The sequence below is a fragment of the Phascolarctos cinereus genome, unplaced genomic scaffold (assembly GCF_003287225.1).
Source record: "Phascolarctos cinereus isolate Bilbo 61053 unplaced genomic scaffold, phaCin_HiC Scaffold_726;HRSCAF=1367, whole genome shotgun sequence".
NCBI lineage: Eukaryota > Metazoa > Chordata > Mammalia > Diprotodontia > Phascolarctidae > Phascolarctos > Phascolarctos cinereus.
This window is the reverse complement of record NW_027556098.1, coordinates 413,332,584-413,345,408: the sequence shown is the minus strand read 5'-3', so window position 1 is coordinate 413,345,408 and position 12,825 is coordinate 413,332,584. Positions and strand designations below refer to the sequence as shown.

The window sequence follows — 12,825 nt, the reverse complement described above, 5'->3', positions numbered from 1 at the left end:
TCATCTCCACTAACTTCAAATCCAGAACTCTTCTCTCTGGACCATATGGCCTTTAGGCTAAAATACAAATTACTCAGTAAGGCTTCTGGTTCTAAATTGTGATCCCATAATCTAGCCTGCATGACTTTGCACAGTCTGGCCTCCATGGTCGGAATGCATTCTCTCCTCATCCCAATCTCTAGAAACCCCATCTTCCTCTGAGCCTCAGCTCAGGAGCTGCTTCTTCCATGAAGCCTTCCTTGCTTGTCTTCCCCTCTCCATATTCAGAATACCGCTCCCCTCCCCCCAAAAGTTGTTGGTTCAGTCTCTGCCTTCAAATTTTTGTCCAGTCATTTTTCAGCCACGTCTGACTCTTTGGGACCCCATTCGGGGTTTTCTTGGCCAAGATATTGGAGGGATTTGCCATTTTGTTCTTTAGATCATTTGACTGATGAGGAAACTGAGGCAAACAGGGGTAAGTGACTTGCCCAGGGTCACACAGCTAGGAAGTCTCAGAGGCCAGATTTGGACTCAGGTCTTCCTGATTCTAGGCCTGGCGCTATGTGCACTATGGCACCACCAGCTGCTTTATGTTTAATTCTCAGAATACGTGTTTTAGTCCCTAGTAAGCCCCTGAGGATGGGGACCATTTTTATCTTCACATCACAGGGTCATAGGATTATAGATTTCAAGACAGAAGGGATTGCAGAGGCCGCCGGGATAACCCCTTCATTCTGCATAGGAGGAAACTGAGGCCCAGAGAGGCTGCCTTGCTTTCCCAAGGCCACAAAAGTAGTAGGTAGCAAAGCTGGGATTTTAACCCAGATCCTCCACCCCCAAATCCTGTTCTTTCCATTGTCCTTTCTTCCCCACCCTGCTGTATGGGTCCTCCCAGCCCTGACATTCCCTGTTCCAGGGCCCTCCCAGCCTGGACATCCCCTGTTCCAGGGCCCTCTCAGCCCCGACATTCCCTGTTCTAGGGCCCTCTCAGCCTTGACATTCAGGTGTTCTCCACAAACGAGGTACCTAAAGTGCTTGGCACAGTGCCAGGCACTGCACAGATGCTTAATGCATGCTTGTTCACTCCCTCCTCAGCCGTGACTCTAACTGCTCAGACATGGCCACTCTCTGCTTGGGGGAGCCAAACCCCAACCCCACCAGCTGTGGTCACGACAGCTCCTCCTACGAGAGCAGGTGCCATTTCCCAGTGGTCATGGTTCACAAAATGCTGGTCCTGCACCAAGTGGTCACGGATGACCAAGGGAGGCCCAGAGAGGGAGCTGAGCTGTCTGGGCCCAGCCGGCAGGGGCAGGGTGGGGCTCTGAGCCCCAGGCCCCCTTCCTGTTGCAGTGGAGCCTGGAAAGGGCCCTGTGTTGGAGGCAAGTTGGGAGGGGCCCAAGGAGGGCAGCTCCTGAGACCCTGGGCTCTCTGAGCTGGCACGGAGGGCTATGGAGGGTCTTGAGGCCCCACTGCACTCCAGCAGGGTCTTCTCTGCAACCTCCCCGGACTCTCTGGGCCTGATTCATGCAACACAGCTGGAGCCTGGGGAGTCCACACTCATCCTTAGAGTTCACATTTTTATTTTGGCAAGAAAAGGGACCCCTCCTTAGGCACCCCACAAAAGAGCCACCCCAGGGGGTCACCGGGTCAGAATCCAGCTGAACATCCATCTGAGGGCAGGGGTCAAAGCCTGTGGCAGGAGACTGTGAGGGCCGGAAGGCCAGAGGTCACGGCATCTTGAAGGGCCGAGGATGAGCCTGGGGCCTGGATCCTGGGGTTTCTTGAGGAAGCACCTCAGTATCCGTGCAGGCTTGAAGGAGGTTGGAGATCCCGGAGCAGGAGGAGGCTGGGGTCCCTCGGTGACCTTCGGGGTAGGGGCTGAGGGGAGGGAGGGGTGGGGGGAGAGAGGCTCCCACTGGGGCCATTTGGCACAAAATGAGGGGGTTGGGGGTAGTGAATTGGGTGTGGGGTGGGGAAGGAAGCTGCTGACCATCAAGGCCCGGTGGGTCCCAGGACTCAGGCTGGGCCAACCCCCACCCTCCTAAAACCTCTCAGGGTTGCGTGTGTATATGGGCACGCTAAGTGGGGTGCCAGCCCTCAGATGGGGGGCATAGCCCCAGCACCGGTGTGGACGCTGAAGTACTCAGGAAAGCCAGGGTGGGGCCTGTGAATCTGGGGGGCATGAAGCTGATAAGGGGGCGGCAGGCCCTCCCCACCGGGGGCCGGGGGTGGAGAGGCCTGCTTGGCCGTGGTCACCACCCGGCCCCTTGGAGGCTCTGCTGCCGCTGTCTCCTCCACCTGCTTCCCAGCCTGGGGGGGAGGGGGAGGGTTCAGGGAGGGGAGGGGATGATCAGTTGCTGGTGGGAACTCCCCGGAGGAGGGGAGGATATGGTCCCCAAAGTCTCCTCTCCCCCCTCCCTAGGAAAGATCCCTCCCCTCCCACCCCTGGTGGCTCAGTCTGGGAGGGTGAGGAAGCGCCCCTGGCGAGTGGGAAGAGGGGCCAGATACTCTAAGGGCATGGTTAAGTCATGTGTGATGAATTCGGGGGGTGGGGTCAGGGCCCGAGTGGCCAGGACTGGGGAGTGGGGAGGGGGAGGGGGAACCTGGAAAGCTGGAGGAGGGGGGACTCGTGGGGCTGGGGGTGGGGTCCGAAGCAAGGCCAGGACCCAGGATGGGAGGGGTGGGGGTGGGCTCCTGAAGCCTAAGGGTGGGGTCAGTGGGGTCTTGCGGTCAGAGGTTTGGGGGGGTGGGGCAGGGACAGGGGTGAGGTACTCCAGGGGTGGGGCCAGGAGCTGGGAGGGGAGAGGGGTGTCCTCAGGGCCTGGGAGGGGTGCCTGAGTGAGCAGCCAGGTCCTCAGGGGGCGGAGCCAGCTCCCAGGGGGAGTAGCTGGGACCCGGATGGCAGAGCTTACGCTGGCCCCTGATGCTGAAGGGATGGAGAAGAGTTCCGTGAAGTTGGGGACGGAGTCACTGATGAAAGTCACATTTCCATAGACATGCTGAGGGAAGGACTTGTCTGACGGGGCCCCTTCTGGCCCAGGTCCCCCAGCTGAAGCAATCTGGGAAGTTCGCACATGGTAGGGGAAATTCTTGTTGGCAGCTGAAGGCCTCGTCATGATCTGGGAGGGATGATGAGAGAGAAATGTGAGATGATGGGGTGGGGGGGCAGAGGGATGGGGCGGGGCAGAGTGATGGGTGGACAGAGAGATGGGGGGACAGAGGATGGAGGGACAGAGGGATGAGGGAACAGAGAGGAATAAGGGACAGAGGGATGAGGGTAGAGAGATGGGGGCAGAGGGATGGAGAGCGACAAATGGATGAGGACCAAAAGGCTGGGTGGACAGAAGGTTAAGAGATGGAGAGATGGAGGGGCGGAGAGGAGACAAGAGCCAGCCTTTAGTGCCCCTCCCACTCTCCTCCCATCTCTGTCCTCACCAGGAATACCCCATGTGCATAGAGGTGAATGCCCAGCTGGATGCCATTGACGATTTTCTCTCGAGCCCATTTGGGGATGCCAAAGTTAGCAATGAGGGCCATGACAGGGACAGCAAAAAACCTGGGGAGGTGGAGCAAAGATGGGGGTGAGCCCTGACCTCTGCCCACCTCCCACTCCCTGGACCCAAGTCCTGCTCCCTAAGGGGCAGGGGGAGGGGTCCTGTGCACAGGGACCAGAGACCACCCCTCCCCCAGCACAGTGCCCAGGGTCCCTCCCCAGATCAGGATCTCCCAGGCCAGGCCAGGGCTATGGTCTCACCAGAAGATGTCAGAGGCAGAGAAGGTGCCTGGATTAGGAGAGGTTACAGGTCAGGAGGGGGAGTTTTGAGCAAAGGTCAGGGAACAGACATAAACAGTAGTCAGAGGTCACAGGATCAGAGGGAGCTGGAGGTCATGGGGAACGGGGGTCAGGTATCAGGGTGGAAATGCAGGGATCAGAAGGGATTGGAGGTGAAGGGTCAGTGCTTGAAGAGGCCAGGATGCCAAGGTCCAGAGGCCTCACCAGAAGCTGCAGGACCCGGCTGGACTTCTCACCAGAGTGTGTAGGCAGCAAAGAAGGGCCCATAGAATGGCTGTTTCTCAGGGAAGTGCCTCAGGGACACCAGCACAGCGTAACAGAACCACACGTAGGCGGCCACCTGGAGGCCGATGAGCCCATAACCGGCCGGAGACTCATAGGTGTACAGCACCTGCCCAGGGTCAAAGAACTGGCCCCGAGAGAGGAGCAGGGGGAGAGGGGTGAGGCCCCAGTCCTCAGGTCCTAGTCCTGCATTTTACAGATGAGGAAACTAAGGCACAGAGGGCCCAGGCCATCTTCCCAAAGTCACCCAGGGAGTAAGTGGGCCGAGTCAAGTGTGAAATCCAGGTCCTCTGACTCCAAATCCACAGTGACAGAAACAAGGAGGGGCAGGCAGGGCCAGAGAGACCAGAAATGCAGACCCAACGTCAGGCCCTGGGAGGCCCCTAAGGAAGTGACACTGGGCTCTGCGACCCATGCCAAGTCACAGCCATGGGGTGGGAAAGCCAGGACGAGCCATCAGTGCCAGTGGAGGGTCCCCTGGGGGCCAGGCCAAGGCCGAAGCCCCCAACCCATTACACCACTACTTTATGACAGTGAGTCAGAGAAAGACAAGCCCCCTCCCCAAAACAGATCATGAGAGCGGAAGGTACAGCCAGAAAGAGATGAGAGGCTCTGAGCAGGAGAAAGGAGCAGAGAGGGGAGGGGACTTGGAGCCCTGAATAAGGGCAGAGACAAAAGAGGCTAGCAGAGCCACTGGGGAGGGGGAGGGGGAGGGGGAGGGAAAGAGGGCCAGGACAGGCTCTTACCTCGGCCTCATAGATAAGGAGAACCACGTGTGTAAGTGTGTACAGTGTCATGTAGACGGAGAGCTTCACAGAGCCTGAATGGCTGATCCGGCCCCTGGGGATGGAGGGAGAAAAGGAGAGAGAGAAAAAGGGAGGAATGGGGGGGGAGAGAGAGGAGAGAGAGAAGAGGGGAAGGGAGAAGAGGAGAGGAGAGGAGAGAAAAGAAGAGAAGGGGAGAGAGAGAGAGAGGAGAGAGAGAGAGGAGAGAAGAGTGAGGAGAGAGGAAAGAGAGAGAGAGGAGAGAGGAGAGAAGAGTGAGGACAGAGGAGAGAAGAGTGAGGAGAGAGGAAAGAGAGAGAGAGGAGAGAGGAGAGAAGAGTGAGGAGAGAGGAGAGAGGAGAGAGAGAGAGAGAAGAGTGAGGAGAGAGGAAAGAGAGAGAGAGGAGAGAGGAGAGAGGAGGAGAGAGAGAGAGAGGAGAGAGAGACGGAGACAGACAGACAGAGAAACAGAGAAGAATGTGGGGGATGGAAAGGAGACCATCAGGAAAGATGGCAATGGCCAGCCCCGCCCCCCTGGATCCCCTGGCCTCAGTACTCCGTTTTCTAAATTCTTCCACTCCAAACCCCCGCCCCCCCAGGGAGCCTGGTCTGTCCCCCTGCCCAGGCACCGAGTCACGGTGAAGCCTTTTCCCAGCAGGATCAGCATCAGTAGGAAGATGAGGAAGCTGACCGAAAACAGTAGTTTGGCTGAGAGGGAGAGAGGAAGGGAGAGAAGGGACTCAGAGAGGGCCCCTGTCCAGGCCCCCACTGGTGCCCAGCCCTGGCCAGTTCAATCCTCACCCACGATCTTCAGGCTCTCATTGCCGATGCCATTGCTGGCATATTGACCCCAATATATGCAGAAAAACAGGAGGCTGAGGACTGTAAAGGGCAAAGCCAAGTCAGTCAATGTGCATTTATTAAGCACCACCTGCATACTGGGAAGACAAAACCAAAGTAGAGCAGTTTCTCCCCTCAAAGAGCTTTGCCTTTACTCGAATCCAAAGGACAGAAGTGGGGAGTGGTGGCGGAGTCGAATCCTTACAGTGCTAAGCAGGGCCCCCTCAAGGACTCCAGTTTCCGGCCCCCCAGCTCTCACCTTCCACTCCTGCTGCCGCCATGAACATCTTGTAGGTTGTGTGAAGCAGCTGTCGGCCTTTCAGCAAGTCTGGGGTCAGGGGGGAGGGGGAGAGGTGTCCGTGGGGCACCCCCCAAGGCCACACCATCCTCCGAGGCCTCCCTTCTCCTCCCACCTCTGTGTGGTAACTTACAACCAAAGTAGCAGGAGAGGAGGAAGATGAGGGTGAAGATGAGGAGGAAGGTCGCGTCTGTCTCCAGGATCCCTGGAGAGCAGGGATCAGTTCGGGCTCAGACGGTTGCCCAGGAGCCCCGGGGTCCTGCCACTCCCACCCCAGGGAGGGGGCCGTCCTGATGTCCTCACAGGCACAAGGGGCCTAGGTCTCCACTCACCAAACTCGTCGGCAGAGAAGTGTCGGGTCCAGAAGGATTTCCCGTTGGTCAGCACCATCTCATACTCCAGCTGCAGCCCATCCCCCTGCAGGGTGGCAGGGGGGCCTGAGCCGGAGAGCCATCGGGGCCGGGGGGGGGGGTGAGCTGGGGGGGGGCGTGTGTCGGGGCAGGGGCGCCTTACCCCGCACTTGCTGAGGGCGATGTACCACCATCTCTCGCGCACTGAGCGGAAGCTGCGTCCGCTGGAGCAGCTGAGGTAGCGGACGCCCCCCTCGGACACCACCTGCCAAGGGGAGCCCGAGGAAGCGAGGGCGTAGTCCACCTCCCCACCCCCTTTCGGATATGACCTGCCATCTACTCCCTATGTAACTCGCATGGACCCAATTCTATCCACGTCGTGTGGCCAAGTACAGCGTGAGCACCATGAGGGCAGGGACGCCCTTGCCTTCCCTTACAACCCCAGCGCTGAGCACAGCTACCAGCACGCGGTAAGTGCTTAATAAATGCTTGTTGAGGAACGATCTCTGCCTCTCACTCTTGGGCCCCACCCCCTTACGTCCAGGCTCCCCCCCTCCCATTCTCAGGCCCGTTTTCCCCCAGGGCTCCCCCCCCCACATCTCAGGCCCCGCCCCCTCCCTCTCCCCGGTCCTGCACCACTCACTTGACAGCCCGACCAGGGGTACTGGGTAGTGAGGTTGATCACCTGGTTGTTCTCAGGCCGAATCACCGCCTCTTTGGCCAAGCAGTCCTGCCGGGGCGGAGGGATGGGCGTGAGCGGGCTACCTCCGAGCTTTGACCTCCTCCCAGCCCTTCTCCCTCAGCTCCACCAGTCCGAGGCCCCAGCCCTTTCCTTTCCTGAGGGTTCTCCCACCTTGTCTTGGGCCTTGTATACTGCGGGCCACTGGGAAGGGTCGTCAAAGTACAGGAGGATGTTCTCACAGCACTTGGCCTGTGAAGACAAGGATGGGAAGGATGAGAAGGGAAAACCTCAAGACTTGCCACAGGGAAGGTGTCACTTGGGAGATTCGAGGAGTTATATCAGGGATTAAGACCAGGCTGCCCATCCCTCTCATTCGGCTGGGGAAGAAGAGGCTACCACAGGGAAAGGGCTTAGCCAAGATCTAGACAGGAAATGGCATTTGAACTCATGTCCTCTGACTCCCAATCTAGTGTTCCTTCCATCCCAGCTTGAGGGTCTTAAATAGGGATTTGGGGAGGAAGTCCCATTTCAAGAATCTGGGAGGTCTCCCCCTGGGAACCTGGGAGTATTTTGCCTCAGAGCTTTTGGGAGGAAAGTTGCACCTCGGGATATCTGAACCTGAAGTCCAGCCGGCCATAGTCAGAGAGGAAGCAGAATCTTGTCAGGAATACCCAGTCCTAGGGAAGGAAAAGGGTCAGAGCCTCCCCAGCTTCCCCTCAGCACCACTGTCCCTTCCCCGCTCCCTTGCCAAGTCTGCCCCAACGTTCCCAAATCCTCTTTCCATCTGACCCTAACATTTCTCCAGACCTGAGCCCATCTCCCTTGCTTTGACCTCAATATCTTTCCAGACCTGACCCCATCTCCCCCACCTACCCCACTGTCTCCCCAGACCTGACCTCTTCCTGCCCCTGACCCCAACATCTCCTTAGCCATCAGTCCTGACGTCATCTCCCTAGCCTGGACCCCAGCATCTTCCCAGACCTTATCTCAAAGTCTCTGCAGACCCGAAATCCCTGGCCCTTACCCCAATATCTGCTCCCTTCTTCTGTTCCCAGCCCCCCTCCCCTCGCCATCTGCTACTGTCCTCTGGCCAGCCCCTCTTCCCAGCCTTCCTCCCTTGTCTTAGAGACCCTTTCCCTTTCCCTCCCACGGTTCCTTCTGCGGCCCCCTCTCCTCCCCAGGTACCCTCTATAGCCCCGCCCCGCCTAGCCCCGCCCCTTCTCTCAGCCCCGCCCCCAGGTGGATCCAGCATCTCCGCGGGCTCCAGGGCAAGGGTCTTCCAAAGCTTGGGGCCGAGAGGGGAGGATGTGGAGATGGGGAAAGGGTCTCCCGGGGGCGGGGCCCAGCGCTGGACAGCCGAGCTTCAGGGCGGGGGAGGGGCCGGGTTTCAGGGCGGCTCCCGCTAGAGCTCGGGCCCCGCGCGCTCACCTCTTTGGAGCTGAGGTTGCCCCGCACGTACTTGCCCCAGGCACAGGGGGGCAGCGGCAGCAGCACAGGCAGCAGCAGCAGCAGCAGCAGCAGCAGCATCGCGGGCGCGCGCGGGGGCTCCATCCTGCTCCCGCTCCGGAGACTCCGGCGGGGCCGAGCGCGCGCGCGCACCCGATTAAAGGGCCGCCGCCGCCGGCCACCCGGCCCCTCCCCCGTCCTCCCTCAGCCCCGCCTCCCCCGCCTCCTCTGAGCCGACCTCCGAGGCTGCGACTACCGAGCTCTCCCTCCATGCCCATTCTTTTCCGTGTCAGCCCCATCCCTCTGCACCCCCATCCTTCCCACCCCTCTATCTCCACTCCGGCCTCCGGGGCTGCGAGGACCAGACTCCTCCACGTTGCCCATCCCCATTGCCCGCGCCCACATCCCTCCCATCCCTTGTACTCAAATCCGGCCTAAGGGGCTACAAGGACCGGATTCTGCCCCTGCGCCCACGCTCCTCCTCTGCGCTCCCATCCCTCCCAAACTTCTTACTCCGCTCCGGCCTCTGGGGCTTCGAGAACCCGACTCTCCCACCGCGCCCTTCCCCATCCCCCGCGCCTTCCTCCCTCTCATCCCTCTTCATCCACTTTGGCCTCCCGGGCTGCGAGGATCTGACTTTCCCACCGCACGCCCCCTCTCATCACTCCTCGACTGATCCAACCCCTGTCTCCCCATCCCCCACCTCCTCGCTGGCCTCCGGGGATGTGAGGTGGGATTCTTCCACAGCGCCCGACACCGTCTCCCCTCCTCGTATACCTCCTCTTCTAAGTGGACCTCCCGATGCACCTGTCTTCCCCCATTCCCCCACCTCTGCGCCGGCCTTCGAGGTTACAAGGGTAGGACTTTACCCCTATGACCCTCCCATCCCTTTTCCGTGCTGCTAGCCGGGCAACCTAGTGTCGAGAGGCGACCCGGCCCCCTCGAGGGGAAGGGTTTGTTCCCCTAGACTGTCTTCCCGTCCAGTTCCGTCCTTTGCAGACCTTGGTTCCGAGTCCCTGCTCCCGATGGGCACCTCATTGGGGCAGACCTTTCCAGAGATCTGGAGTCCAGAGGTCTGCATCCTCATGTGGGCCTTCCCTGCTGGCTCTGTGAACTTGGGACGGTCACTCCTCTTCCAGGGCAGCTGGATCAGATGACCTCTGTGGTTCCTTCTAGCTCTGCCCTTTATGCCCTTAAGAGATCATTCAGTCTGAACTAGTCATTTTACTGAATGGAGGCCCGTGGGGGAAAGGCTTTGGGAAAAGTCACACACTCTAAGTGGCAGCAGAACCAGGCTTCCCACCCAGGCCTCCCAGACTCCCAGCCCGGGACACTTGGCCATGAGGGATTTAAGGCCCCTCCCTTTCCCTATTGGGAGGACAGCCTTCCCCGAGGGCCCCTCTGCTGCTTCTGGGGGACATGGCAGAAAGAGCACGGGACTCGGCCGCACACAAACCCTGGGTTTGAGCCCCAGTTCTGATGCTTGCTAGCGGTGTGATGTTGGCCAGGTAACTTCACCTCTCTGTAACTGGAGATAACCATCGGGGCTCTGGCTACTTCACCAGGGTGTGTTGTCAACAGCACCCCTTTATGCCAACAATTGCCAACACTCTCTCCTGCCCTGGAACCCAGCCCACTCTTTTTCCACTCTGGGATTGTTCCCTGCTGTGCCCTACAGGACTTTCCACAGTGTCAGTGACTCAGAAGATGAGCCAAAATCACCAGCACACCCGGCTGCCTCTGGAGAGCCCACTCTGCCTCCAGACTCTCTTCTCCCCTCACAGGACATTTACCCTGGTTCACCTCCTCTCACCAGGACTGGAGCAAATGTTTTCCAGTTAGCTTCCCACTCCAAAGACTGTGTGCTCCATACAAGGGCTAGACGAAACCTTCTTCTTAAAATTCTTACCCATTCAGTGGCCCAGTCCAAGCAACCTGCTCACTCTTCTCCCTAACTCTCTATCCTGTCTCCTCTGCCCTCTTAGGGCCCTCATGTCACTCCCCTACTCCACAGGTTTACTGACTACCTTTTAAGACCAGGCTAAAAAGGAGGGGCTGATCTGGGCCCAATCCCATTACTGCTCTGCCTGTTGCCCTGCTGAACAGGTTCACTACACATGTATGTTGCATAACCTCAACTGGGCCTTCCAGGCAGCCGGGGCAATGCTTTTACACTTCTCGAAGTAATTCACCATCCCCCTCTTCAGAGCAGCCCTTCCAAACCTCCCATGGTCACTCTTCTCCCCACCCTCTCAGCTGAGACCCTTGCTTCATATTTCACTGAAAAAACTGAGGCTGTTATCCACGAGCTCCCTCTTACTGCCTCACCTCCCATCACTCCCATCACATAAAGAGGCCCTTCTCCTGGCCCAGGCAAACCCCTTTACCATCCTATCTCCTCCAACAGACTGCTCCCTCTATCGCTTCCACATCCTCAGTCTCTAACCACTGGTTGCTTCCCCATTGCTGACAAACATGCCCACATCTTCCCCATCCTCACTTGATCTATCACTGTTAGCTATGGTCCCATTTCTCTCGTCTTGAGGAGGCTATAATTGACGTCTGTACTTCCTTTCCTCTCACTTCTTCACCCCTTACAATCCAGTCTCTGACCTCACGCCACTAAAGCTGGTCTCCCCAAAGTTACCAATGATCTCTTAGTTGCCAAATCCAGCGGCCTTTTCTCAGTTCTCATTCTCCTTTTCTCATTCTCTCATTCTCTCATTTCTGCCATCTTTGACGCTGTGGTTCACTTTCTTCCTTGATATTCTCTTCTCTCTGGGTTTTCAGGACACTCTCTGTCTCTCTCTCTCTGTTCTCCTCCTGCTTCTATGCCCACTCCCTCTCTGTCTCCTTTGCTGGATCCTTCTCCAGATCACACCTCCTAACCATAGGTGTTCCTTGGGGCTCTTTCCTGGGCCCTCTGCTCTTTATCCTCCATACTACTTCACCTGGTGATCTCATCAGCTCTTATGCACTTAACTATTATCTTTATAGGGAAGATTCTCAGACCTACTTACTCAGCAACTCCAACTACCTATCAGACAATTCAAAGTAGATGTCTCATAGACACTTTAAACTCAACATGTCCATATCTTTCTCTCGACTCATTCCTCTCATGGACCCTCATCTTCCCTATTACTATAGAGGCAACACCATACTTCTAGGCCCTCAGGCTCCCAGCCCAGGAATCATTCTGGACTCCTCACTCTTACCCACCATATCCAGGCTGTTGCCAAGGCCTGTCGATGTCACTTTTGCAGCATCTCCCAAATATGCCCCTTCCTCTCCTCTGACACTGCCTCTCACCCTGGTCCTCATCACCTTCCCCCTGGACTTCTGCAGTAGCTGCTGGTGGGTCTGCCTACCTCAGGTCTCTCCCCACTCCTGTCCTTTCTCCATTCAGCCACTAAAGAGATTCTCTAAAACAAAGATCTGACCATATCACCCCCTACTCAATAAACTCCAGGGGCTCCCTATTGTCTCTGGGATCAAATATAAAATCCTGTTGGACATTCAAAGCCCTTCAGAACCTAGCCCCCTGCTACCTCTCCAGTCTTCTTACACCTGACTCGTCAATGAGGACTTTTCAGTTCAGCAACACCAGATTCCTGGTGGTCCCATGAACAAGACCCTCTGTCTCTTGGCTCTGGACATTTTCTCTGCCTGTCCCCCAGGCCTGAAATACTCTCCCCTTGATCCAACTATTGGCTTTCCTCAAGTCCCAGATAAAACCTCCCCATTTGCTGAGGCCTTTCCCCCTTAGTTCCAGTGACTGACCTCTTCTGATTGCCCCAATCAATCCTGATAGAGCTTGTATGAACACAGTTGTTTTCATATTGTCTCTTCCCATTAGATTCTAAGCTTCTTGAGAGCTGGGACTGGCTGTTGCCTTCCTTTGTAGCTACTGTGCCTGGCACACAGAAGACACTTAATAAATGCTTATTGACTGACTGACCTTAGACAACCTCACGGCCTCCTGCTCACCATAATTAATGCCAAATTTAGCGTCCCTAGCCAACAGAACTCAAGAGAGTTGCCAGCCACAAGCCCAGGTAGCTGGCTCAGGACCTTCAGGGTTCAATGCCGCCTCCTCATGGTGATGACTTTTGGCCCTTTGCCATCTTACTCCATCTCACTTTCCTTTACCCATTCAGTGCCCCAGCCAAAACAACCTACTCACTCTTCTCCCCAACTTCTCATCCCAACTCCTCTGCCCCCTTAGAATCCCCAGTGTCCCCCGCAGATCTCCTTAGGGGTGAATGCCTGTGGGCCTCGGTCCTGACCCTACATGGACTGGTGTGCTCACTGCATCCCTCCATACGCCGTAAGCTTCTCGGCATGGGCACGCTGGCGTTGCTGTCTTTCTGTCCCCGGGATCTTCCATGTGC

General features: G+C 57.5%; 1 protein-coding gene across 4 annotated transcripts; it reads right to left on the bottom strand.

Moving 5' to 3' along the window:
- Nucleotides 1-1,542: 1,542 nt before the first annotated feature.
- TMEM145 (transmembrane protein 145) lies at nucleotides 1,543-8,594 on the bottom strand. 4 transcript variants are annotated; one of them, XM_021003289.2, is made up of 15 exons: nucleotides 8,417-8,592; nucleotides 7,591-7,665; nucleotides 7,160-7,237; nucleotides 6,950-7,036; nucleotides 6,470-6,571; nucleotides 6,289-6,373; nucleotides 6,090-6,161; nucleotides 5,918-5,986; nucleotides 5,620-5,700; nucleotides 5,448-5,526; nucleotides 4,801-4,894; nucleotides 4,009-4,181; nucleotides 3,415-3,535; nucleotides 2,892-3,098; nucleotides 1,543-2,289 (listed from the first exon to the last, which is right to left on the bottom strand). In XM_021003289.2, the coding sequence occupies exons 1-15, from the start codon at nucleotides 8,537-8,539 to the stop codon at nucleotides 2,077-2,079; spliced, it is 1,659 nt and encodes a 552-aa protein (XP_020858948.1). In that variant the 5' UTR covers nucleotides 8,540-8,592; the 3' UTR covers nucleotides 1,543-2,076. The 4 variants fall into 4 exon arrangements, with proteins under 4 accessions (XP_020858948.1, XP_020858949.1, XP_020858946.2 ...); XM_021003290.2 differs by having other exon boundaries at nucleotides 1,543-1,857; XM_021003287.2 differs by lacking the exon at nucleotides 1,543-2,289 and having other exon boundaries at nucleotides 2,296-3,098; nucleotides 8,417-8,594.
- Nucleotides 8,595-12,825: the final 4,231 nt, after the last annotated feature.